Source organism: Tachyglossus aculeatus, chromosome 16 (assembly GCF_015852505.1).
Source record: "Tachyglossus aculeatus isolate mTacAcu1 chromosome 16, mTacAcu1.pri, whole genome shotgun sequence".
In the NCBI taxonomy this organism is placed as follows: Eukaryota; Metazoa; Chordata; class Mammalia; order Monotremata; family Tachyglossidae; genus Tachyglossus; species Tachyglossus aculeatus.
The window spans coordinates 48,159,609-48,186,304 of record NC_052081.1 but is presented as its reverse complement, the minus strand read 5'-3'; the positions used below and the strand labels follow the sequence as shown (position 1 = coordinate 48,186,304).

Below are 26,696 nucleotides of genomic sequence, written 5' to 3'. Positions count from 1 at the left end.
CGCCACTATTATCATTATCACACGCACCCCTACTCCGACCTGAGGCGCAAGCTCAATGCCAACCAAGCCGGACCCCTCAAACGCCCCCCTCCGCATCCACCCACCTACGGGCACCGATCCGCACATGGGACGAGAGACTCCACCCGCGCTCACGTCCAATATTCCTTGGCAAATCCCCTGCTTGTCCAAAACTGCCAATGACAGCTGAGAGCCACGCCGGGCTGGATGCTGAACAGGATCTGGCCCTCTCTCTCCCCTCCCTCCTGGATCTGCCACTCCGCCTGTCTCTCCCCAAACTCCAATTAACGGAAAAAAGTGTTAAAAGCGACTCCACGTGTAAACAAAGAGCGCACACCGTGTTTCCTCTGGGCACGACTCCGTGGTGCCCGCCGAGGACGGATTTGGGGGGGATCCGGCCTCGGGGCCCCCCACGCCCCGGAGCCCCAGCCCGGCCTCTTCGTGTCCATCCTGCAAAAGCTGAAACGGACTCGAAATCCGGTCGGGGGGGGGGGGGACACAAAAAAAGCATCCCTCGTGAGCCCTCAAAAGAAGTCATTGACGCCTCCGGGGACCCAAACACAGCCAGCCCATTGTACCGGCTCCCCATCTGACAACGCGGTAGCTATTTCGGGCCGCGTAAGGCACGACAACCCCAAAAGGGAGAGAGAAAGGGGGGGAAAAATTTTTAAAAAATTCAACCCCCCCCCCCCAACACCGACAAAAAATGCCAGGGCCTCCTCTTTTGTTTCCGGCACAATGCCCGTCCGGGGCTCCCGCTCAACCCCGTCAAGGTCACAGCCCGTTCGGGCCCTGGAACGGGAAGGCGGAGAGCGGCGGGCCCGGTTTGGGCGATCGCCGGCAGAAAAGCGGAGTGTAAAAGTTTATGAGCTCATCAGGATTGTTGTACCATTACATCAGAGGCAATTATAAATGGCCAAGAGCAGGAGATGGGGAGCCAATCAGATCACAGATAGGATGTCAACCTAAGACCAACTGTCTCCTGGCTTTGACAGAAGGATTTTACCTCCATAATTCAAATCCCAAACCCGAGCAATCTGCACTCGCTGCTCCCGTCGCCCGGCTGTTTACCGGCGCTTCCAGGGCCGGGCCCGGCCCCCCCCCCCCCCCCAAATCCCGGCCCCGGGGGCTACGGGCAAAAAGGGGGTCGGTCCCCGAGGGGAAGGGGCCACCCAGCAGGCCCCATCCCCGGGGCCCCTGCTCGGTCCTGGGCCTCTCCTTCCTTCCTTCCTTCCTTCTCCTCCCCCCCATTCGGCCCGCCCCCCGGCTGGGGCGGGGGGCGCCGGGGGGCCACGGGGGTGCGGACACCCCCCACCCCACAACCGGGGAGAGGCCCCACACAAAGGCCGGAGGGGAAGGAGAGGCAGGCGAGGCAGCCATTTTAAGAGAGAGAGGAGAGAGACGAGGCACAGACAATGGCAGCTCCCCGGTTGTGTAGGCCCCAAATTGGGGGGGGGGGCGTCGAGGCTCGGTGTGTGTCCCCCCCCCCCCGAAAAGCCCCCTTACCTGTGGGGTCCTGGAGAGGGGTTGCCCCCCGGCTACTGTTGCTGCTCCTCCTCCTGCGCCGGTCCCGGGGCTCATGGGCGCGTGGTGGCTCCTTTGTTGGGCCCCTCCGGCGGCCCCCCAGCCCTGGCCGCCGCCGCCGCCGGCTCCGTACTGGGCCCCCAAGTCGGCCGGGCCCTTGCCGGCGGGCCCGTCCCCGTAGTCGCCCCCGGAGTAGCCCTGGTAGCCCCGGGCCGAGCTGGGCGACGTGAGCAGCTGGTTGAGGGTGGGGGTGGCGGTGGTGGGCTGCGGGCCGGCCCCGGTCGGGGCCCCCAAACTACCGAACCGCTGCGGCGGCGGCGGCGGCGGCTGCAGGGCGGGGGCGGCCGAGCTGTTGGCGGCGGAGGGCGGCTTGGAGGAGGCGGCCGACGGTCCCGGGGCGGCCGTGCCCGCTCGCGGGGAGCCGAGCGCGTATCCCGGTGCGGGGTAGGCGGCGCGGTTGGGGTAGTAGGAGTTGTACTGGTGGTTGGCGGGGAAGCCGTGGTCGCCGTGCGAGTTGTGCTGGGCGCCGGGGAAGGCGTCCAGTCCAGCGCCGCCGCCGCCTCCTCCTCCTCCCGCTCCTCCCGCTCCTCCGCCGCCTCCTCCGCCGCTCTGCAGCGCCGCCAGGCCAGGGCTTTGTTGTCCGCCATGTTGGTGGAAGGCAGCGGCGGCGGCGGCGGCGGCGGCCACGGCCACCGGGCCCCGGCCGTACGGGGGCCCGAACCCGTAGGACGGCGGCGGGAAGGGCGGCGGAGGAGGAGGGGGAGGAGGAGGAGGAGGCGGCAGGGGCTGCGGCGCCGTCGTGGCGGCGGTGGTGGTCGTCGTCGTCGGGGCGGCCCCGTCCCCGCCCGGCTCCGGGAGGTTATTGTTCAGGGCGGGCCTGGGCCCCGCGTTCCCGTTGGAGGAGCCCTTCGGGCCCGGTTCGCCGTCCGGCCCCGCCGCGTCGGCCCCGTCGGGGAGGTCCTGCCCCGCGGGGCCCTCGCCGTCCGCCGGCATCTCCCCGCCTTGGGCCCGCGCTTCCCCGCCCGCCTCGTCCCGCGGAGGCGGAGGAGGAGGAGGAGGAGGAGGCGGCGGCTCCGGTTTCTTCAGCTCCGAGGGCGGCGTGGGCGGCGTGGGCGGCGTGGGCGGCGGCGGCGGGTTTCCCAGGCCGCCGGCGTTGGCGGCGGCGGGGGCGACCTGCGCGGCCATGATCCCCGCCGACCGGGCGGCCCGGCCGCGGCTCGACGGCGGCCCGCCTGCGGGGGGCTCGGGGGGCTCCGGACGAGCCGCCCCCGGCTCATTCCCCCCCGGCCCGGCCGGGGGGTGGGGGGGGGGGGGGGGGACCGGGACCGCGACCACCACCACCGGGGGAGGAGGAGGCGGCGGCGGAGGCTCCCCGGGGCCCGGCCCCGCTGTGACTCTCCGCTCTCTGCTGCTGCTGCTGCTGCTGCCGGAGAAAGGAGGAGGCGGAGGGGGCGGGGAACGGGAGGGGGAGGGGAACGGGCGGGGGGGGGGAGGGGGGCCCCGGGACGGGCGGCCCGGGGAGGGAGGGAGAGGTGGGACGGCCGCCGGGCCTCTAGTGCCGTGCGGTTGCCAAGGCCGCCGCCGTCCGGTCCCGCCCCCGGTCGTCCGTCCGTCCGTCCGTCCGTCCGTCCGCCGGGCGGGTCGGTCCGGGCCCGAGCGGGTCGGGCTGCCCTCCGTCCCGCGAGGCCCCCCCTCCCCCCCGCCCCTCACTCCGACACGAGGCTCCGCGCTGCCATCTTTCCCCCGCCCGAACGAACGAACGAACGACCGACCGACCGCCCGCGCGGCCGCCCGCAACACCCGGACCGGACTCCGCGCTGCCGCCGCCGCCGGAGCGGAGCCTCCCTCACAAAGGCGGACCCGGCTCCCCGCAGCGCCCGGGAAAACCCGGAACGGACTACGCCCGGGCGGAGGCGGCGGCGGGAACTCGCTCATTCATTCATTCATTCATTCGTTCATTCATTCATTCGTATTGATCCAGCGCTTACCGTGTGCACAGCACTGCACTAGGCGCTCCGCTCCCCGCAGCGCCCGGGAAAACCCGGAAAGGACTACGCCCGGGCGGAGGCGGCGGCGGGAACTCGCTCATTCATTCATTCACTCATTCATTCATTCACTCATTCGTATTGATCCAGCGCTTACCGTGTGCACAGCACTGCACTAAGCGCTCCGCTCCCCGCAGCGCCCGGGAAAACCCGGACCGGATCCCACCCGGACGGAGGCGGTGGCTGGAACTCTCTCATTCATTCATTCGTTCGTTCAATCATTCACTCATTCATTCGTTCATTCATTAACTCATTCATTCATTCATTCATTCAATTGATCCAGCGATTACCGTGTGCACAGCACTGCACTAAGCACTCCGCTCCCCGCAGCGCCCAGGAAAACCCGGACCGGATCCCACCCGGACGGAGGCGGTGGCTGGAACTCTCTCATTCATTCATTCGTTCGTTCAATCATTCACTCATTCATTCGTTCATTCATTAACTAATTCACTCATTCATTCATTCATTCATTCATTCAATTGATCCAGCGATTACCGTGTGCACAGCACTGCACTAGGCGCTCCGCTCCCCACAGCGCCCGGGAAAACCCGGACCGGACTCCGCCCGGACGGAGGCGGTGGCTGGAACTCTCTCATTCATTCATTCATTCGTTCAATCATTCACTCATTCATTCGTTCATTCATTAACTCATTCATTCATTCATTCATTCATATTGATCCAGCGCTTACCATGTGCACAGCACTGCACTAGGCGCTCCGCTCCCCGCAGCGCCCGGGAAAACCCGGATCGGATCCCGCCCGGACGGAGGTGGTGGCTGGAACTCTCTCATTCATTCATTCAATCATTCACTCGTTCATTCATTCATTCGTTCATTCATTCGTTCATTCATTCATTCATTCAATCATTCATTCAATCGTATTTATCCAGCGCTTACCGTGCACACAACACTGCACTAAGCGCTCCACTCCCCGCAGCACCTGGGAAAACCCGGACCAGACTCCGCCCGGACAGAGGCGGTGGCTGGAACTCATTCATTCATTCATTCATTCATTCATTCATATTGATCCAGCGCTTACCGTGAGCACGGCACTGCACTAAGCGCTCCACTCCCCGCAGTGCCCGGGAAAACCCGGACCGGACTCCGCCCGGACAGAGGCGGCTGCTGGAACTCTCATTCATTCATTCATTCTTTCAATCATTCACTTGTTCGTTCATTCATTCATTCGTTCACTCATTCATTCATTCAATCATTCAATCATTCATTCAATCGTATTTATCGAGTGCTTACTGTGTGCACAACACCGCACTAAGCGCTCCGCTCCCCGCAGCACCCGGGAAAACCCGGACCGGACTCAGCCCGGACAGAGGCAGCAGCTGGAACTCTCATTCATTCATTCATTTGTTCAATCATTCACTCGTTCATTCATTCGTTCATTCAATCATTCATTCATTCGTATTTATCGAGCGCTTACCGTGTGCACAGCACTACACTAAGCACCGGACCGGACTCCGCACGAACGGAGTCGGCAGCTGGAACGCTCTCATTCATTCATTCATTCGTTCAATCATTCACTCATTCATTCATTCGTTCATTCATTTGTTCAATCATTCACTCGTTCATTCATTCATTCATTCATTCATTCGTTCATTCATTCAATCATTCGTTCAATCGTATTTATCCAGCGCTTACCATGTGCACAGCACTGCCCTAAGCGCTCCGCTCCCCGCAGCGCCCGGGAAAACCCGGACCAGAGCCCGCCCGGATGGAGGCAGCGGCTGGAACTCTCTCATTCATTCATTCACTCGTTCAATCATTCACTCGTACATTCATTCATTCATTCGTTCATTCATTCGTTTGTTCATTCAATCATTCATTCAATTGCATTTATAGAGCGCTTACCGTGTGCACAGCACTGCACTAAGCGCTCTGCTCCCCGCAGCGCCCGGGAAAACCCGGACCGGACTCCGCCCGGACAGAGGCAGCGACTGGAACTCTCTCATTAATTCATTAATTCATTCGTTTAATCATTCACTCATTCATTCGTTCATTCATTCAATCGTGTTTATCAAGCGCTTACCGTGTGCACAGCACTGCACTAAGCGCTCCACTCCCCGCAGTGCCCAGGAAAACCCCGGGCCGGACTCCGCCCGCACAGAGGCGGCAGGGGGAACTCTCTCATTCATTCATTCATTCGTTCATTCATTCAATCAATCATTCATTCATTCATTCCATCGTATTTATCGAGCACTTACTGTGTGCACAGCATTGCACTAAGTGCTCCGCTCCCCACAGCGCCCAGGAAAACCCTGACCGGACTCTGCCCGGACAGAGGCGGCAGCGGTGGGAACTATCTCATTCATTCATTCAATCGCTCATTCATTCATTTTTATCAAGCGCTTACCCTGTGCACAGCACTGCACTAAGCACTCCGCTCCCCGCAGCGCCCAGGAAAATCCGGACCGGATTCCTCCCAGATGGAGGTGGCAGGAACTCTCTCCATTCATTCATTCATTCATTCAATCATTCATTCGTTCATTCATTCAATCATTCATTCATCCATTCATTCAATCATTCATTCGTTCAGTCAATCATTCATTCATTCAATCAATCATTCATTCAATCATTCATTCAATCATTCATTCAATCGTATTTATTGAGCACCTACCGTGTGCACAGCACTGCACTAAGCGCTCCGCTCCCTGCAGCGCCCAGGAAAACCTGGACCAAACTCCACCCAGACAGAGGCAGCAGGAACTCTCTCATTCATTCATTCATTCATTCAATCATTCGTTCGTTCATTCATTCATTCATTCATTCATTCAATCGTATTTATCGAGCACTTACCGTGTGCACAGCACTGCACTAAGCGCTCCGCTCCCCGCAGCACCCAGGAAAACCCGGACCAGACTCAGCCCGGACGGAGGCGGTGGGAACTCTCATTCATTCATTCATTCATTGTTCATTCATTCAATCAATCATTCATGCAATCATTCATTCAATCGTATTTATTGAGTGCCTACCATGTGCACAGCACTGCACTAAGCGCTCCGCTCCTCGCAGCGCCCAGGAATACCCAGACTGGACTCGACCCGGACGGAGGCGGTGGGAACTCTCTCTCATTCATTCAATCGTATTTATCGAGCGCTTACCATGTGCACAGCACTGCACTAAGCACTCCGCTCCCCGCAGCACCCAGGAAAACCCGGACCGGATTCGGCCCGGACGGAGGCGGCGGCGGGAACTCTCTCATTCATTCATTCATTCGTTCGTTCATTCAATCAATCATTCATTCGTATTTATTGAGCGCTTACCGTGTGCACAGCACTGCACTAAGAGCTCCGCTCCCTGCAGCGCCCAGGAAAACCTGGACCGGACTCGACCCGAACAGAGGCGGCAGAAACTCTCTCATTCATTCATTCATTCATTCATTCCACCATTCATTCGTTCATTCAATCAATCATTCATTCGTATTTATTGAGCGCTTACCGTGTGCACAGCACTGCACTAAGCGCTCCGCTCCCCGCAGCGCCCAGGAAAACCCGGACCGGACTCTGCTCGGACAGAGGCGGTGGGAACTCTCTCATTCATTCAATCAATATCAATCGTATTTATCGAGTGCTTACCGTGTATAGAGCACTGCACTAAGCGCTTGGGAACGACGATGGTGATGGGATCTATTAAGCGCTTACTAAGTGCGAAGCACTGTTCTAAGCGCTGGGGGGGATACAAGGTGTCCCACATGGGGTTCACAGTCTTCATCCTCATTTTATAATAATAATGATAATGATGGCATTTGTTAAGCGCTTACTATGTGCGAAGCACTGTTCTAAGCACTGGGCGGGGGGGGAATACAGGTGATCAGGTTGTCCCACGGGGGGGCTCACAGTCTTCATCCCCATTTTACAGATGAGGGAACTGAGGCCCAGAGAAGTGAAGTGACTTGCTCAAAGTCACACAGCTGACAATTGGCGGAGCAGGGATTTGAACCCATGACCTCTGGCTCCCAAGCCCGGGCTCTTTCCACTGAGCCACGCTTTACAGATGAGGGAACTGAGGCTCAGAGAAGTGACTTGCCCAAAGTCACACAGCTGACAATTGGCAGAGCCGGGATTTGAACCCATGACCTCTGACTCCCAAGCCCGGGCTCTTTCCACTGAGCCACGCTGCTTCCCTGGAACTTTCTCATTCATTCATTCATTCGATCGTATTTATTGAGCGCTTACTGTGTGCAGAGCACTGCACTGAGCGCTTGGGAACTACAATGGCGATGGGATCTGTTAAGCGCTTACTAAGTGTGAAACGCCGTTCTAAGTGCGGGGGGGATACAAGGTGTCCCACGTGGGGCTCACAGTCTTCATCCCCATTTTACAGATGAAGGAACTGAGGCTCAGACAAGTCAAGTGACTTGCCCAAAGTCACACAGCTGACTAGTGTAGCGGCGTGGCTCAGTGGAAAGAGCCCGGGCTTTGGAGTCAGAGGTCATGGGTTCAGATCCCGGCTCGGCCAGTTGTCAGCTGGGTGACTTTGGGCAAGTCGCTTCGCTTCTCTGGGCCTCAGTTCCCTCATCTGTAAAGTGGGGATGAAGACTGTGAGCCCCCCGTGGGACAACCTGATCGCCTTGTATCTCCCCCAGCGCTTAGAACAGTGCTTTGCACATAGTAAGCGCTTAATAAATGTCATTATTATTATTATTATTAGTGGCAGAGTTGGGATTGGAACCCAGGACCTCTGACTCCCAAGCCCGGGCTCTTTCCACTGAGCCACGCTGCTTCTAGTTGGCAACATCTAGAGATGGTCCCTACCCAACAACGGGCTCACGGTCTAGAAGGGGGAGACAGACAACAAAACAAAACATGTGGACAGGTGTTGAATAAATAGAAGTAAAGCTAGATGCACATCATTAACAAAATAAATAGAATAGTCAATATGTAGCAGCCGACACCCCCACCGCGGCGGCTGTCACCAGACACCCGACTGGGACTTAGCGCCTCCGGACCGGTTTTCTTCTTCAAAGCCCCCTCAATCAATCAATCAATCAATCAATCAATCGTATTTATTGAGCGCTTACTGTGTGCAGAGCACTGTACTAAGCGCTTGGGAAGTCCAAGTCGGCAACATATAGAGACGGTCCCTATCCAACAGCGGGCTCACAGTCTAGAAGGGGGTGACAGAGAACAAAACCAAACATATTAACAAAATAAAATAAATAGAAGAGATATGTACAAGTAAAATAAATAGAGTAATAAATACGTACAAACATATATACAGGTGCTGTGGGGACTGGAAGGAGGTAAGACGGGAGGGATGGAGAGGCGGACGAGGGGGAGAGGAAGGAAGGGGCTCAGTTTGGGAAGGCCTCTTGGAGGAGGTGAGCTCTCAGTAGGGCCTTGAAGGGAGGAATCAATCGTATTTTTTGAGCGCTTACTGTGTGCGGAGCACTGTACTAAGCGCTTGGGAAGTCCAAGTTGGCAACATATAGAGACGGTCCCTACCCAACAGTGGGCTCACAGTCTAAAAGGGGGAGACAGAGAACAAAACCAAATATACGAACAAAGTAAAATAAATAGAATAGATATGTACAAGTAAAATAAATAAATAAATAAATAGAGTAATAAACTCAGTGATGGGTCCGCGGGGGTGGGACGGTGGAGTGGCAGAAAGGTGGACTGAACCCTCCTGAGGCCGACAGGCTAGCAGATCATCATCATCATCAATCGTATTTATTGAGCGCTTACTATGTGCAGAGCACTGTACTAAGCGCTTGGGAAGTACAAATTGGCAACCTATAGAGACAGTCCCTACCCAACAGTGGGCTCACAGTCTAAAAGGGGGAGACAGAGAACAAAACCAAACGTACTAACAAAATAAAATAAATAGAATAGATATGTACAAGTAAAATAAATAAATAGAGTAATAAATACGTACAAACATATATACATATATACAGGTGCTGTGGGGAAGGGAAGGAGGTAAGATGGGGGATGGAGGGGGGACGAGGGGGAAAGGAAGGAAGGGGCTGAGTGTGGGAAGGCCTCCTGGAGGAGGTGAGCTCTCAGTAGGGCCTTGAAGGGAGGAAGAGAGCGAGCTTGGCGGATGGGCAGAGGGATTGGGGGCATTCCAGGCCCGGGGGTCGATGGCGGGACAGGCGAGAACGAGGCCCGGTGAGGAGATTAGCGGCGGAGGAGCGGAGGGTGCGGGCTGGGCTGGACAAGGACAGAAGGGAGGTGAGGTAGGAGGGGGCCAGGGGATGGACAGCCCGGAAGCCCAGGGCGAGGAGTTTCCGCCTGATGCGCAGATTGATTGCTGACCCTCACACGACGCTGACCCTCACAGAGCCTGACTAAAGACCCCAACCGGACTACTTCTTTCAGGAGAATCAGCGTGGCTCAGTGGAAAGAGCCCGGGCTTCGGAGTCGGAAGTCGTGGCTTCGAATCCCGGCTCCGCCACGTGTCTGCTGTGTGAGCTCGGGCAAGTCACTTCACTTCTCTGAGCCTCGGTTACCTCATCTGCAAAATGGGGATGAAGACTGTGAGCCTCAGTTACCTCATCTGTAAAATGGGGATGAAGACTGTGAGCCTCACGGGGGACAACCTGATCACCTTGTATCCCCCCCAGCTCTTAGAACAGCGCTTTGCACATAGTAAGCGCTTAACAAATGCCGTTATTATCTCCCCCTTCTAGACTGTGAGCCCGTTGTTGGGCAGGGACAGTCTCTATATGTTGCCGACTTGGACTTCCCAAGTGCTTAGTACAGTGCTCTGCACACAGTAAGCGCTCAATAAATACGGTTGAATGAATGAATGACTGAACCTGATCACCTTGTAATAATAATAATAATAATGATGGAATTTATCAAGCGCTTACTATGTGCAAAGCACTGTTCCAAGCGCTGGGGAGGTTACAAGGTGATCAGGCTATTCCACGGGGGGCTCACAGTCTTAATCCCCATTTTCCAGATGAGGTAACTGAGGCACAGAGAAGTGAAGTGACTTGCCCAAAGTCACACAGCTGACAATTGGCAGAGCCGGGGTTGGCACCCATGACCTCTGGCTCCCAAGCCCGTGCTCCTTCCACTGAGCCAGGCTGCTTCTCCTCCCCAGCGCTTGGAACAGTGCTTTGCACATAGTAAGCGCTTAACAAATGCCATCATTATTATTATTATTATTCGTTCATCCAATTGTATTTATGGAGCGCCGGCCTACTTCTCTCATTCATTCACTCAATCGTATTTATTGAGCGCTTACTGTCTGCAGAGCACTGGACGAAGCGCTTGGGAAGTACAAGTCGGCAACAGACGGAGACAGGCCCTCCCCAACAACGGGCTCACAGTCTAGAAGACTTCTTCTACTTCTTCCCTTCCCCTCAAGGCCCTACTGAGAGCTCACCTCCTCCAGGAGGCCTTCCCAGACTGAGCCCCTTCCTTCCTCTCCCCCTCGTCCCCCTCTCCACCCCCCCATCTTACCTCCTTCCCTTCCCCACAGCACCTGTATATATGTATATATGTTTGTACAGATTTATTACTCTATTTATTTATTTATTTTACTTGTACATATCTATTCTATTTATTTTATTCTGTTAGTATGTTTGGTTTTGTTCTCTGTCTCCCCCTTTTAGACTGTGAGCCCACTGTTGGGTAGGGACTGTCTCTATATGTTGCCAACTTGGACTTCCCAAGCGCTTAGTACAGTGCTCTGCACACAGTAAGCGCTCAATAAATACGATTGATTGATTGATTGATCTACCCCGACCCTTAGCAGGGAGAGAGAGAGAGAGAGAGCATCGTTGGGCGCTGCTTAGACGCTTGGCCTCCTCTGCCCCTGACCAGGCCCGTAGGGCACGGGGCGAGGGATCGTCCCCATTGCACGGAACTGAATACCGAGAGACGGACGGGCGGGTGGGTGTAGTTGCCGCCCTCCCCTCGCCCTCAGTCACTCTGGACTTGAGAGCCTCACTTCAAACTGCTCTCCCGCTCTCAGATCGGGAGGACCACCTTCCTCCACCCGAAGAAGGGGTAGCTGGGTCCCCCGGGAGTGCGGACCACCAGGTTCGGGCCTAAGACGGAAGAGCTTGCTGAGGGGCTTGCGCTTGACGGTGCTCGGCACATAGTAAGCGCTTAACAAGTGCCATCGTTATTATTATTGACGGAAGACATGATCCTGACAAAGAGGGGCCGAGAATCCCTCTGCCACAAAGCACCAAAGGAGCCGGTTCTCCTCTGTCCGTCCTCCCGAGAAAAACTCCGGGCCGGGAGGCCGGGACCCGCTTTCTCCTCCCCATCGGTGTCCCTTCCGGCCCGCGTCATCTCTGTGCAGCCTTTTAGACTGTGAGCCCACTGTTGGGTAGGGACTGTCTCTATATGTTGCCAACTTGTACTTCCCAAGCGCTTAGTACAGTGCTCTGCACACAGTAAGCGCTCAATAAATACGATTGATGATGATGATGCAACCCCATTTGAACCTGCACGCTGCCGGACAGTGAGCCCCCGCCCCATAACGAGTTTCCTATCTAAAATCTCCCCGGGGAAACCCTACTGCTAACCTCGGGCTCCCCTAATCAATCAATCGTATTTATTGAGCGCTTACTGTGTGCACAGCACTGGACTAAGCGCTTGGGAAGTACAAGTTGGCAACATATAGAGACGGTCCCTACCCAACAGTGGGCCCCTAAGTTTGGCTAGGCCCGGAAAGGCCTTCTAAAGGGCGGCTAGGGAATGGGGGCACGGGGAGGGAATTTCCCCCCAGGTGAAGCCTGGTCACTTCCCAGGAGGGAAGCGGTCTGTGAAGTCCGGGCGGCTTTTCAGAGCAGCCAACCCCACCGCCTGGATCCTCGACAGGTTAGGCCAGGAAGCAGAAGACGGCAGAGGCCGGGGCAGATTCCGTCCAGGCCGACCCGAAGGGCTCTCAGAGGAGATCCTGAACGGGGCCGCCACGACCCAACTGGAGAGGGATCCCGGGGTCCCGTGAGATGCCGGCTGACATCCCAACGTCCCGTTTGCCTAGATCGGTTTTTAAACGGCGGTCTCTAGGCCGCGGACCACAAAGTCGGCGTGGGCCCGACCCGCCCTCCATCGGGCTGACACACGGGCCGAACCAACCCATCGGTCGATCGGAGGTGTCCGTCCAGCACTGACGGCATGCGGAGCGCTGTACTAGACGCTTTGGAAAGTACAAGTTAGATCTGCTTACCTCGCTCTCGCCTGTCCCGCCATCGACCCCCGGCCCACGTCATCCCCTGGGCCTGGAATGCCCCCAGTCCCTCTGCCCGTCCGCCAAGCTCGCTCTCTTCCTCCCTTCAAGGCCCTGCTGAGAGCTCACCTCCTCCAGGAGGCCTTCCCACACTCAGCCCCTTCCTTCCTCTTCCCCTCGTCCCCCTCTCCATCCCCCCCATCTTACCTCCTTCCCGTCCCCACAGCACCTGTATATGTGTATATACGTTTGTACATATTTATTACTCTATTTATTTATTTTATTTGTACATATCTATTCTATTTATTTTAATTTGTTAGTATATTTGGTTTTGTTCTCTGTCTCCCCCTTTTAGACTGTGAGCCCACCGTTGGGTAGGGACTGTCGCTAGATGTTGCCAATTTGTACTTCCCAAGCGCTTAGTACAGTGCTCTGCACATAGTAAGCGCTCAATAAATACGATTGATGATCAATCAATCAATCAATCAATCAATCGTATTTATTGAGCGCTTACTATGTGCAGAGCACTGTACTAAGCGCTTGGGAAGTACAAATTGGCATCACATAGAGACAGTCCCTACCCAACAGTGGGCTCACAGTCTAAAAGGGGGAGACAGAGAACAGAACCAAACATACCAACAAAATAAAATAAGTAGGATAGAAATGTACAAGTAAAATAAATAAATAAATAAATAAATAGAGTAATAAATATGTACAACCATATATACATATATACAGGTGCTGTGGGGAAGGGAAGGAGGTAAGACGGGGGGATGGAGATGGGGGACGAGGGGAGAGGAAAGAAGGGGCTCAGTCTGGGAAGGCCTCCTGGAGGAGGTGAGCTCTCAGCAGGGCCTTGAAGGGAGGAAGAGAGCTAGCTTGGCGGATGGGCAGAGGGAGGGCATTCCAGGCCCGGGGGATGACGTGGGCCGGGGGTCGATGGCGGGACAGGCGAGAGCGAGGTACAGTGAGGAGATTAGTGGTGGAGGAGCGGAGGGTGCGGGCTGGGCAGTAGAAGGAGAGAAGGGAGGTGAGGTAGGAGGGGGCGAGGTGATGGAGAGCCTTGAAGCCCAGGGTGAGGAGTTTCTGCTTGATGCGCAGATTGATCGGTAGCCATTGGAGGTTTTTGAGGAGGGGAGTAATATGTCCAGAGCGTTTCTGGACAAAGATAATCCGGGCAGCAGCATGAAGTATGGATTGAAGTGGAGAGAGACACGAGGATGGGAGATCAGAGAGAAGGCTAGTGCAGTAGTCCCAGACGGGATAGGATGAGAGCTTGAATGAGCAGGGTAGCAGTTTGGATGGAGAGGAAAGGGCGGATCTTGGCAATGTTGCGGAGCTGAGACCGGCAGGTTTTGGTGACGGCTTGGATGTGAGGGGTGAATGAGAGAGCGGAGTCGAGGATGACACCGAGGTTGCGGGCTTGTGAGACGGGAAGGATGGTAGTGCCGTCAACAGAGATGGGAAAGTTAGGGAGAGGACAAGGTTTGGGAGGGAAGACAAGGAGCTCAGTCTTCGACATGTTGAGCTTTAGGTGGCGGGCGGACATCCAGATGGAGATGTCCTGAAGGCAGGAGGAGATGCGAGCCTGGAGGGAGGGGGAGAGAGCAGGGGCAGAGATGTAGATCTGGGTGTCATCAGCGTAGAGATGATAGTTGAAGCCGTGGGAGCGAATGAGGTCACCAAGGGAGTGAGTGTAGATTGAGAACAGAAGGGGACCAAGCACTGAACCTTGGGGAACCCCCACAGTAAGAGGATGATGATGATGATCTGCTAGCCTGTCGGCCTCGGGAGGGTTCAGTCCACCTTTCTGCGACTCCACCGTCCCACCCCCGCGGCCCCATCACTGAGTTTTCGGAATGGGGGACCGCAGGCCGGCGGCTGGGGTGCCCCCCCCCACATATACACACACACTCTTACGCACTCGTGATCGGTTCCCACGTTGAGGGTGTCCACTAAGCTCCAGCACTACAACTCCCAGCAGCCCCCGGAGCAGCCGCACACGTGTGGTAGCAGCTCCTGGAAACGTGCCCGGACCCTCTTGTGCTTTGGCCTGGGCTGACTTCCAGTTTTGGAAGTCCGTGTCCTCGGACACGGGGAGCCGAAGCTTGACGTGGGCCGGGAGGAGGCTAGACCAGACCCCAGGTTGCTAGCCCACGTAGGGCTGTTCTTCAGAGAGGCTCAAGGCAGAGAGGAATAGGCCGTACCCAGGGGACCACAAGCGTTCACCTAGAAACGAACCTACTTCCCGGTCAGGCCAGCCCTAAATTTCTCCTAGTTTGGTACTGGATTTTCCCTCATCTTTGGGCTCCTCTCCTGAAACTGGTCCCATTGTCTGCTTAAGTAGGAGAGGCAGAGCACCCAGGGGTCTCTGCATATGGCCTGAACAACCAGGATGGAGTCCCGCGGGGGGTGGCTTTGGTAAATCAATCGGTCGTATTCACTGAGCGCCTAGAGCCCCGTACTAAGCGGTCGGGAGAGTACGATATGGCAGAGTTGGTACACGTATTCCCTGCTAACAGGGAGTTTACAGTCCTTTGGACAACATTGGAGGACTGGCGGGGAGGGGGTGGCACTAAAACTGCCTTAGGATGGCAACCAAATCTGTAATTGTAATAATGATGGCATTTTTTAAGCGCTTACTATGTGCAAAGCACTGTTTTAAGCACTGGGGAGGTTACAAGGTGATCAGGTTCTCCCACGTGGGGCTCACGGTCTTAATCCCCGTTTTCAAGATGAGGGAACTGAGGCACAGAGAAGTTGAGTTCACCTGTATATATGTATATATGGTTGTACATATTTATTACTCTATTTATTTATTTATTTATTTATTTATTTATTTATTTTACTTGTACATTTCTTTCCTATTTATTTTATTTTGTTGGTATGTTTGGTTCTGTTCTCTGTCTCCCCCTTTTAGACTGTGAGCCCACTGTTGGGTAGGGACTGTCTCTATGTGTTGCCAATTTGTACTTCCCAAGCGCTTAGTACAGTGCTCTGCACATAGTAAGCGCTCAATAAATACGATTGATTGATTGATTGATTGATTGAGTGACTTGCCCGAAGTCACACGGCTGACAGGTGGCGGAGCCGGCATTTGAACCCATGACCTCTGACTCCAAAACCCGCGTTCTTTCCACTGAGTCACGCTGCTTCTCCGCTTCTCCGTACTCATCAACTTTTAATTTACCTTAACATTTCGGCACTAACCCATCTACACATCCGTTTTATTTCGTTTCCTTCTGTCCTTTATTTTGCGTCTCTCCCCCGATAGCCTATAATTCTTCAAGGGCCGGGATCCCGTGCCTTCGGTTCTAGTGTACGTTCCCAAGTGCTCTGGACACAGTAGACGCTGAAGAAACACTATTGTTCGATTAGTGGATGCCCCGCTTGAAGGAAACAAACTGATTCAGCCCTTTTAACGCCCCCCACCCCCCCAGGAAATCAAGATACCACCCCCTTCCTCCTCCAAAAATCAATCAATGGTGTTTACTGAGTGCTCGCTATGTGCAGGGCACTGTATTAAGCGCCTGGGAGAGCACAGAACAACAGAATTAGCAGACACGTTCCCTTCCCATAACGCGCTTACAGTCTAGAGAGTCGTCAATCAATTGATAGTATTTATTGAGCGACTACTGTAGGCGGAACACAGGACTAAGCGCCCCGGGGGGAAAGTAGAATAGAGTTACAATAATAATGGTGGTATTTGTTAATAATAATAATAATAATGGCCTTTGTTGAGCGCTCACTATGTGCCAAGCACAGTTCTAAGCGCTGGGGTAGATACAAGGTGATCAGGTTGTCCCACGTGGGGCTCACAGTCTTCATCCCCATTTTACAGATGAGGTAATGAGGCACAGAGAAGTGAAGTGAACTTGCCCAAAGACACGCAGCTGGCAAGTGGCGGAGTCAGGATTCGAACCCACAACCTCCAACTCCCAAGACCGTGCTCTTTCCACTAAGCTAGTAGACGTGACCCCCTGTCCTCAAGGAGTTTGCAATCCAGCCAGGGCGACAGACAGTAGAATAATTTGCCAACAGGAGGAAGAAGAGAAAGAAAAAAGAGGCGGGCGAGGGTGGTGAGCAGCCTCGACCTTTCTTCAATAATAATAATAATAATAATAATAATAATAATAATGTTGGCATTTGTTAAGCACTTACTATGTGCAAAGCACTGTTCTAAGCGCTGGGGGGGGATACAAAGTGATCAGGTTGTCCCATGTGGGGTTCACAGTCTTAATCCCCATTTTACAGATGAGGTAACTGAGGCTCAGAGAAGTTAAGTGACTTTCCCAAGGTCACACAGCAGACATGTGGCGGAGCCGGGATTCGAACCCATGACCTCTGACTCCAAAGCCCGGGCTCTTTCCACTGAGCCACACTGCTTCTCGCTGTGGGCAAGGGATGCGTCCATTTGTTGTTGTATCCTACTCTCCCAAGCGCTTAGTACACTTTACGAGTGTACACTTAGTACACTTTACAGTTTGGTGCCCAGGACCTACCGCTCCCAGAGATTCGTAGCCCCCAAGGACGCGGTGAGGAAATGCGGGCCTGGGCGCCCTCCATTCCGTGTTCCCAAACTCTTTGTATTCATTCAATCCTATTTATTGAGCGCTTACTGTCTGCCCGGGTAGAGAAGCAGCGCGGCTCAGTAGATAGAGCCTGGGCTTTGGAGTCAGGGGTCACGAGTTCAAACCCCGGCTCTGCCAATTGTCAGCTGTGTGACTTCGGGCAAGTCACTTCACTTCTCTGTGCCTCATTACCTCATCTGTAAAATGGGGATGAAGACTGTGAGCCCCACGTGGGACAACCTGATCACCTTGTAGCTACCCCAGCTATTAGAACTGCGCTTGGCACAGAGTGAGCACTCAACAAATGCCATTATTATTATTATTATTACTAACAAATACCACCATTATTATTGTAACTCTATTCTACTTCCCCCCCGGGGCGCTTAGTCCTGTGTTCCGCCTACAGTAGTCGCTCAATAAATACTATGGATTGATTGACTGATTGATTGATTGGTTGACTGACGACTCTCTAGACGTCTAGATGTTGCCATCTTGTACTTCCCAAGCGCTTAGTCCAGTGCTCTGCACACAGTAAGCGCTCAATAAACACGATTGATTGATTCTCTGTGCCTCAGTTACCTCAACTGGAAAATGGGGATGAAGACTGTGAGCCCCCCGTGGGACAACCTGATCACCTTGTAACCTCCCCAGCGCTCAGAACAGTGCTTTGCACATAGTAAGCGCTTCATACATGCCATCATTATTATTATTGTTATTTCCACTAAGCCACGCTGCTTCTCAATTGTACTTTCCAAGCACTTAGTCCATTGCTCTGCACACAGTCTGCGCTCAATAAATAGGATTGAATGAATAAAATGAGCTGGGGAACACGGAACGGAGGGCACCCAGGCCTACGTTTCCTCACCGCGTCCTTGGGGGCTACAAATCTCTGGGAGCGGTAGGTCCTGGGCACCAAACTGTCGGCTGCCTCGTAAAGGGAGCTGGGCTGTTTAATCGAGTGCGTCTACGCTGGCAAACAGTCCAGAGTCCTGAACACGAGTGAGGAATTTTTACGTGCAATTACCCTGCCGTCTTCTAACCGGAGAGCTGTGGTGTAGTGGGAAACCTGGCTCGAAATGAAACCCCGAATCCCAGGGTGGATCCCTCTTTCCCGTCCCTGCCCTCCCTCCTCTCCGGAGAAGGCCCCCGTGTCCCACGTGGGGTTGTTAAACCCGGACTGCGTGGGAAAGGTGCTCAGTCCGGGCTCGCGGAAACAACTCCCATCTCCAGCCCGGAGGCAGCCCGGGGAGAGCTGGGGGTAGCCGGTGGGGAATAATAATAATAATAATAATAATAATAATGATGGTATTTGTTAAGTGCTTACTGTTCTAAGCGCTGGGGACGTTACAAGGTGATCAGGTTATCCCACGTGGGGCTCACAGTCAATCCCCATTTTACAGATGAGGGAACGGAGGCCCAGAGAAGTGAAGCGACTTGCCCAAAGTCACACAGCTGACGGAGCTGGGATTTGAACCCATGACCTCTGACTCCAAAGCCCGGGCTCTTTCCACTGAGCCACGCTGCTTCCCGTGAAGCGTCCTCTCTTTTCCCTCCCGCTCCCTCTGGCCTTGTGGCTTAGTGGAAAGAGCCCGGGCTTGGGAGTCAGAGGATGTGGGCTCTAATCCCAGCTCTGCCACTTGTCTGCTGTGTGACCTTGGGCAAGCCACTTCACTTCTCTGGGCCTCGGTTACCTCAACTGCAAAATGGGGATGAATAACAATAATAATGGCATTTGTTAGGCGCTTACTATGTGCCAAACACCGTTCTAAGCGCTGGGGTAGATACAAGGTTGTCCCACGTGGGCCTCACCGTCTTCATCCCCATTTTCCAGATGAGGCGACTGAGGCACAGAGAAGTGAAGTGACTTGCCCAGCGTCACACAGCTGCCAAGGGGCGGAGCCAGGATTAGAACCCCTACATGTTTTGTTCTGTTGTCTGTCTCCCCCTTGTAGATTGTGAGCCTGTTGTTGGGTAGGGACCGTCTCTATATGTTGCCGACTTGTACTTCCCAAGTGCTTAGTCCAGTGCTCTGCACACAGTAAGCGTTCAATAAATACGATTGAATGAATGAATGCATGAAGACTGTGAGCCCCACGTGGGACAACCTGATTACTCTGTATCTCCCCCAGCGCTTAGAATGGTGCTTGGCACATAGTAAGCGCTTAACAAATACCATCGTTATTATTATTATCCCCCTCCCCACCCCCACACCCCGAGGCCCCGGACCCTCAGTTCCCCCAGCCCCGGCCCCTCAGTGCTCTGCCAGCTCCTGCCCCTCAGCTCTGCAGGCCCCTGCCCCTCAGCTCTGCCAGCTCCTGCCCCTCAGCTCTGCAGGCCCCTGCCCCTCAGCTCTGCCAGCTCCTGCCCCTCAGCTCTGCAGGCCCCTGCCCCTCAGCTCTGCAGGCCCCTGCCCCTCAGCTCTGCCAGCCCCTGCCCCTCAGCTCTCCCGGCCCCTGCCCCTCAGCTCTGCCAGCTCCTGCCCCTCAGCTCTGCCAGCCCCTGGCCCTCAGCTCTGCCAGCTCCTGCCCCTCAGCTCTGCCAGCCCCTGGCCCTCAGCCTCCCGGCCCCTGCCCCTCAGCTCTGCAGGCCCCTGCCCCTCAGCTCTGCAGGCCCCTGCCCCTCAGCTCAGCCAGCCCCTGCCCCTCAGCTCTGCCAACCCCTGCCCCTCAGCTCTGCCAGCCCCTGCCCCTCAGCTCTGCAGGCCCCTGCCCCTCAGCTCTGCCAGCCCCTGCCCCTCAGCTCTGCAGGCCCCTGCCCCTCAGCTCTGCCAACTCCTGCCCCTCAGCTCTCTTGGCCCCTGCCCCTCAGCTCTTCTTGGCCCCTGCCCCTCAGCTCTTCTTGGCCCCTGCCCCTCAGCTCTGCCAGCCCCTGCCCCTCAGCTCTGCCAGGCCCTGCCCCTCAGCTCTCCCAGGCTCTGCTCCTCAGCTCTGCCAGGCCCCTGCTCCTCAGCTCTGCCGGCCCCTGCCCCTCAGCTCTCCCAGCCCCTGCCCCTGCCCCTCAGCTCTGCCAACCCCTGCCCCTCAGCTCTCCCGGCCCCTGCTCCTCAGCTCTGCCAACCCCTGCCCCTCAGCTCTGCCAGGCCCTTCCCCTCAGCTCTGCTGGCCCCTGCCCCTCAGCTCTGCAGGCCCCTGCTCCTCAACTCTGCCGGCCCCTGCCCCTGCCCCTCAGCTCCTGCCCCTCAGCTCTGCCAGCCCCTGCCCCTTAGCTCTCCAGGCCCCTACCCCTCAGCTCCTGCCCCTCAGCTCTGCCAACCCCTGCCCCTCAGCTCTGCCAGCCCCTGCCCCTCAGCTCTGCAGGCTCCTGCCCCTCAGCTCTGCAGGCCCCTGCCCCTCAGCTCTGCAGGCCCCTGCCCCTCAGCTCTGCCAGCCCATGCCCGGGCCACCACCAAAGCAGACAGGGCCCAGCCTCCAAGGAACTTTCTTTGTAGCCAGCCCACACGCCTGACTGGAGGGAATGGCAGGCAGGCAGGCAGGCAGGCAGCTCTCTCCTCTCCCCCCCACCTCCCTCCCCGCCTCCGGTGGGGGTGGGGGAGGGATTTGGGGGAGGGGGCTGGGCACGTGGCGAGCCCCAGGCCTCCAAATCCCGGGGTTGGGACCCTGGGTCCCCTCCCCAGTGGGGACTCCTCCAGGAAGGTGGCCCTGGCCACGGCCAGGACTAGCAAAGCCTCCCTCATGAACCGAGGCTCAGCCAGCAGCGTGATGGCAAATATGGACTGAATCGTTGACATGGAAACCGGACTAAAGTCTCTCCCTCTCTCCCTCTCCCTCTCTCTTCCCTCTCTCTGTCGCTCACCAGAGAGTTCTTATCATTATCCCCGACCACGGGAGCTCCACGGGAAAAGCGGACTGGATCCCGGGGCTGGCGGGACGGGACTGCTCCAGCCCAGCCTCTAGGAACTCCATTCATTCAATCGTATTTATAATAAGAATAATGATGGCGTTTGTTAAGCCCTTACTACGTGCCAAGCACTGCTCTAAGCCCTGGGGAGGTTACAAGGTGATCAGGTTGTCCCACGGGGGGCTCACGGTCTTCATCCCCGTTTTACAGATGAGGGAACTGAGGCCCAGAGAAGTGAAGTGACTTTTCATTCATTCAATCGTATTTACTGAGCGCTTACTGTGTGCAGAACACTGTACTAAGCGCTTGGGAAGTACAAGTTGGCAACATATAGAGACGGTCCCTACTCAACAGTGGGAACTGGCCCAAAGTCACCCAGCTGACTTTGAGCTGGGATTTGAACCCATGACCTCTGACTCCAAAGCCTTTCCATTCATTCATTCGCATTTATTGAGCGGTTACTGTGTGCAGAGCACTGTACTAGGCGCTTAAAAACGGGGTTGGTGTGCAGAGCACTGTACTAGGCGCTTAAAAACAGGGCTGGCAGAGCCACGCTACTTTATTGAGCGCTTACTGTGCGCAGAGCACTGGACAAAGCGCTTGGGAAGTCCAAGTCGGCAACAGATAGAGACGGTCCCTCCCCAACAGTGGGCTCACAGTCTAGAAGGGAGGGGCCAGCAGGATAATAATAACAATCATTTTGTTATCTGTGAGGCGCTTACTACGTGCCAAGCACTGTTCTAAGCGCTGGGGGAGATACAAGGTCATCAGGTTGTCCCCCGTGGGGCTCACAGTCTTCATCCCCCATTTGATGGATGAGGGAACTGAGGCCCAGAGAAATGACTTGCCCAAAGTCACACAGCTGACAAAGGGCGGAGCCGGGATTAGAACCCACGACCTCTGACTCCCAAGTCCGGGCTCTTTCCACTGAGCCACACTGCTTCTCATCTGCTACCCTGCCCAACAACGTCGTGTGACCTTGGGCAAGTCACTTAACTTCTCTGAGCCTCAGTTACCTCATCTAGAAAATGGGGATTGAGACCGTAAACCCCATGTGGGACAACCTGATTACCTTGTATCCCCCCCAGCGCTTAGAACAGTGTATGGCACATAGTAAGCGCTTAACACATGCCATCATTATTACTCATCCCCATTTTCCAGATGAGGGAACTGAGGCCCAGAGAAGGGAAGTGACTTGCCCAAAGTCACACAGCTGATAAGTGTTGGGTAGGGACCGTCTCTCTATGTTGTCGACTTGTACTACCCAAGCGCTTAGTCCAGTGCTCTGCACACAGTAAACGCTCAATAAATACGACTGAATGAATGAATTAAAGTGGTGGAGTGGAATTAGAACCCAGGACCTCTGACTCCCAAGCCTGGGCTCTTTTCTCTGAGCCACGGTGGAGGGGGTTGAAGCGGAGGAGAGCGAGCCGGGCGGGACTGTGCGTGGATGGGAGCTAGAGGAGAAGGTTCTTCCATTTTACTCATTCATTCATTCAAATGTATTTATTGAGCGCTTACTCTGTGCAGAGCACTGTGTTTGAGAGGTCTTGAGCGCTTGAGATCCGCCGGCTCGACCCAAAAACGAGAGACCAACCTCCAATAATAATCCATAGAGTCACACGCAAAAACTAGAATGGAGAACCGGACACCTGGCTCTTGCGGGGGGATGATAATAATAATAATAATCATCATCATCATCATCATCATTCATTCATTCATTCAATCGTATTTATTGAGCGCTTACTGTGAGAGCACTGTACTAAACGCTTGGGAAGTACAAGTTGGCAACATATAGAGGCGGTCCCTACCCAACAACGGGCTCACAGTCTAGAAGGGGGAGACAGACAACAAAACAATAATAATAATAATAATAATGGCATTTGTTAAGCCTTTACTATGTGCCAAGCACTGTTCTAAGCGCTGGGGTAGATAGTTTGGGAGTCAGAGGTCATGGGTTCTACTCCCGCCTCCGCCCCTTGTCAGCTGTGTGACTTTGGGCAAGTCACTTAACTTCTCTAGGCCTCAGTGACCTCATCTGTAAAACGGGGATGAAGACTGTGAGCCCCACGTGGGACAACCTTGATTCATTCATTCATTCACTTGTATTTATTGAGCGCTTACTTTGTGCAGAGCACTGTACTAAGCGCTTGGGAAGTACAAGTCCGCAACAGATAGAGATGGTCCCTACCCAACAACGGGCTCACATCCCCTCCAGCGCTTAGAACAGTGCTCAGTAGGCGCTTAACACAGTGTGACTCAGTGGAAAGAGCATGGGCTTTGGAGTCAGAGGTCATGGGTTCAAATCCCGGCTCCGCCGCTTGTCAGCTGTGTGATTTTGGGCCAGTCACTTCACTTCTCTGTGCCTCAGTTCCCTCATCTGTAAAATGGGGAATAAGACTGTGAGCCCCTGTGGGACAACCTGATCACCTTGTAACCTCCCCAGCGATTAGAACAGTGCTTTGCACATAGTAAGCGCTTAATAAGTGCCATCATTATAATTATTATTAAGCCACTTCACTTCTCTGTGCCTCAGTTCCTTCATCTGTCAAATGGGGATTAAGACTGTGAGCCCCCTGTGGGACAATCTCATCACCTTGTAACCTCCCCAAGGCTTAGAACAGTGCTTAGCACATAGTAAGCGCTTAATAAATGCCATCATGATTATTAAGTCACTTCACTTCTCTGTGCCTCAGTTCCCTCATCTGTCAAATGGGGATTAAGACTGTGAGCTCCCGGTGGAACAACCTGATCACCTTGTAATCTCCCCAGGGCTTAGAACAGTGCTTTGCACATAGTAAGGGCTTAATAAATGCCATCATTATTATTGCCACTTCACTTCTCCGTGCCTCAGTTACCTCATCTGTAAAAGGGGGATTAAGACTGTGAGCCCCCCGTGGGACAACCTCATCACCTTGTAACCTCCCCAGGGCTTAGAACAGTGCTTTGCACATAGTCAGGGCTTAATAAATGCCATCATTATTATTGCCACTTCACTTCTCTGTGCCTCAGTTACCTCATCTGTAAAATGGGGATTAAGACTGTGAGCCCCCCTGGGACAACCTGATCACCTTGTAACCTCCCCAGCGCTTAGAACAGTGCTTTCCACACAAGTGCTTAATAAATGCCATTATTATTATTATTAAAGAGGGAGTTGGAGCAAAAGGGCAACTCTGCCAGTCCTGGGGGGGTGGGGGGTGGCGAGCAAAACTCCAAGTGTGGCTCAAATTCCTCCCCCCAACCGTGGCTCAGTGGAAAGAGCCCGGGCTTGGGAGTCAGAGGTCATGGGTTCTAATCCCAGCTCTGCCACAGTCCAGGATTGTGCACACAGTAAGCGCTCAATACTTGTGGCTCCACCACAAGTCTGCTGTGTGACCTTGGGCAAGTCACTTAACTTCTCTGAGCCTCAGTTCCCTCATCTGTAAAAATGGGGATTGAGACTGTGAGCCCCACGGGGGACAACCTGATCACCTTGTATCCCCCCCCAGCGCTCAGAACAGTGCTTTGCACATAGTAAGTGCTTAACAAATGCCATCATTATTATTATTATTATTATTAATAAATACGATTGAATGAGTGTCTGCTGTGTGACCTTGGCCTGGGCCTGGGTAAAATGGGGATGAAGACTGTGAGCTCCACGTGGGACAACCTGATCACCTTGTATCCGCCCCCCCCCCCCCCCCCCCCCCCCCCCAGCGCTTAGGACAGTGCTTCGCACATAGTAAGCGCTTAACAAATGAGTAGGGACTGTCTCTATATGTTGCCAACTTGGACACCCAAGCGCTTAGTACAGTGCTCTGCACACAGTAAGCGCTCAATAAATACGATTGAATGAATGAATGAATATATAGCTATGTTTGTACGTATTTACTACTCTATTTTACTTGTACATATTCTATTTATTTTATTTTGTTAATATGTTTTTGTTGTTGTTGTCTGTCTCCTCCTTCTAGACTGTGAGCCCACTGTTGGGTGGAGACCGTCTCTATATGTTGCCAACTTGGACTTCCCAAGCGATTAGTACAGTGCTCTGCACACAGTAAGCGCTCAATAAATACGATTGAATGAATGAATGAATATATAGCTATGTTTGTACGTATTTACTACTCTATTTTACTTGTACATATTCCATTTATTTTATTTTGCTAATATGTTTTTTTTGTTGTTGTCTGTCTCCCCCTTCTAGACTGTGAGCCCACTGTTGGGTAGAGACCATCTCTATATGTTGCCAACTTGGACTTCCCAAGCGCTTAGTCCAGTGCTCTGCACACAGTCAGCGCTCAATAAATACGATCGAATGAATGAAGGAACAAATGCCATTATTATTATTATTAATAAATACGACTGAACGAATGTCTGCTGTGTGACCTTGGCCTGGGCCTGGGTAAAATGGGGGTGAAGACTGTGAGCTCCACGTGGGACAACCTGATCACCTTGTATCCCCCTCCAGCGCTTAGGACAGTGCTTCGCACATAGTAAGCGCTTAACAAATGCCATCATTATTATCGTTATTATTAATACGGTTGAATGAATGTCTGCTGTGTGACCTTGGCCTGGGCAAAATGGGGATGAAGACTGTGAGCTCCACGTGGGACAACCTGATCACCTTGTATCCCCCTCCAGCGCTTAGGACAGTGCTTCGCACATAGTAAGCGCTTAATAAATGCCATCATCATCATCATCATCATCATCATCACCGGGGCCGTCGCTGGCTGCAATTCTGGAGCTCGTGGCGAGTGTGGCCCGACCGTGTGACAGCGCTCTGCCAAACTTTGGTCTGCAAATTAAGAGAGGAAAGTGGATTCAAGCGAGAGTCGAGGCAGTTCATTACGTTCCCAGGCCCGGCTGGGAGCCGGAAAACGCGGACAGGGCCGGAATGGAGCCTGCGCTTCCCGGCCCGACCGCAGCTCTTCCCAGGAAAAGAGCAGTCCGGGAAGGAGGAATGAGCATGGGAGCTTTTCCTTCTTTTCCTTGACCCCCCGCGATCCCGAGCCGAGAATCTCGGGATGTGCCTGGCGCGGGCGGGGAGGGGGAGATGGCGAGTGAATCCACCCCTGGGAAGAACCGATTTAGAGAAGGAAAGAGTCCCAATCTAATCAACCAATCAATCCTATTTATTGAGCGCTTCCTGTGTGCAGAGCACTGGACTAAGCGCTTGGAAAGTCCAAGTTGGCAACATCTAGAGACGGTCCCTACCCAACAGCGGGCTCACAGTCTAGGAGGGGGAGACAGACACCAAAACATATTAACAACATAAAATAAATAGAATAGATATGTACAAGTAAAATAAATAAATCCAGATCTAGAAGAAGCAGCAGAGAAGCAGTGTGGCTCAGTGGAAAGAGCCCGGGCTTTGGAGTCAGAGGTCATGGGTTCAAATCCCAGCTCGGCCACTTGTCAGCTGGGTGACTTTGGGTAAGTCACAACTTCTGGGCCTCAGTTACCTCATCTATTAAATGGGGATTAAGACTGTGAGCCCCACTTGGGACAACCTGATCACCTTGTAACCCCCCCAGCGCTTAGACCAGTGCTTTGCACATAGTAAGTGCTTAA

The 26,696-nt window shown here is 54.3% G+C and overlaps 1 protein-coding gene across 1 annotated transcript in view; it reads right to left on the bottom strand.

Annotated features, from left to right (window-relative positions):
* The window catches only part of ARID1A (AT-rich interaction domain 1A), a 62,086-nt gene extending 59,359 nt beyond the window's left edge, over nucleotides 1–2,727 (bottom strand). The window contains 1 exon segment of the mRNA XM_038758069.1: nucleotides 1,525–2,727. Coding sequence (XP_038613997.1) covers nucleotides 1,525–2,727 — 1,203 coding nt within the window.
* Between the last annotated feature and the right edge of the window lie 23,969 nt (nucleotides 2,728–26,696).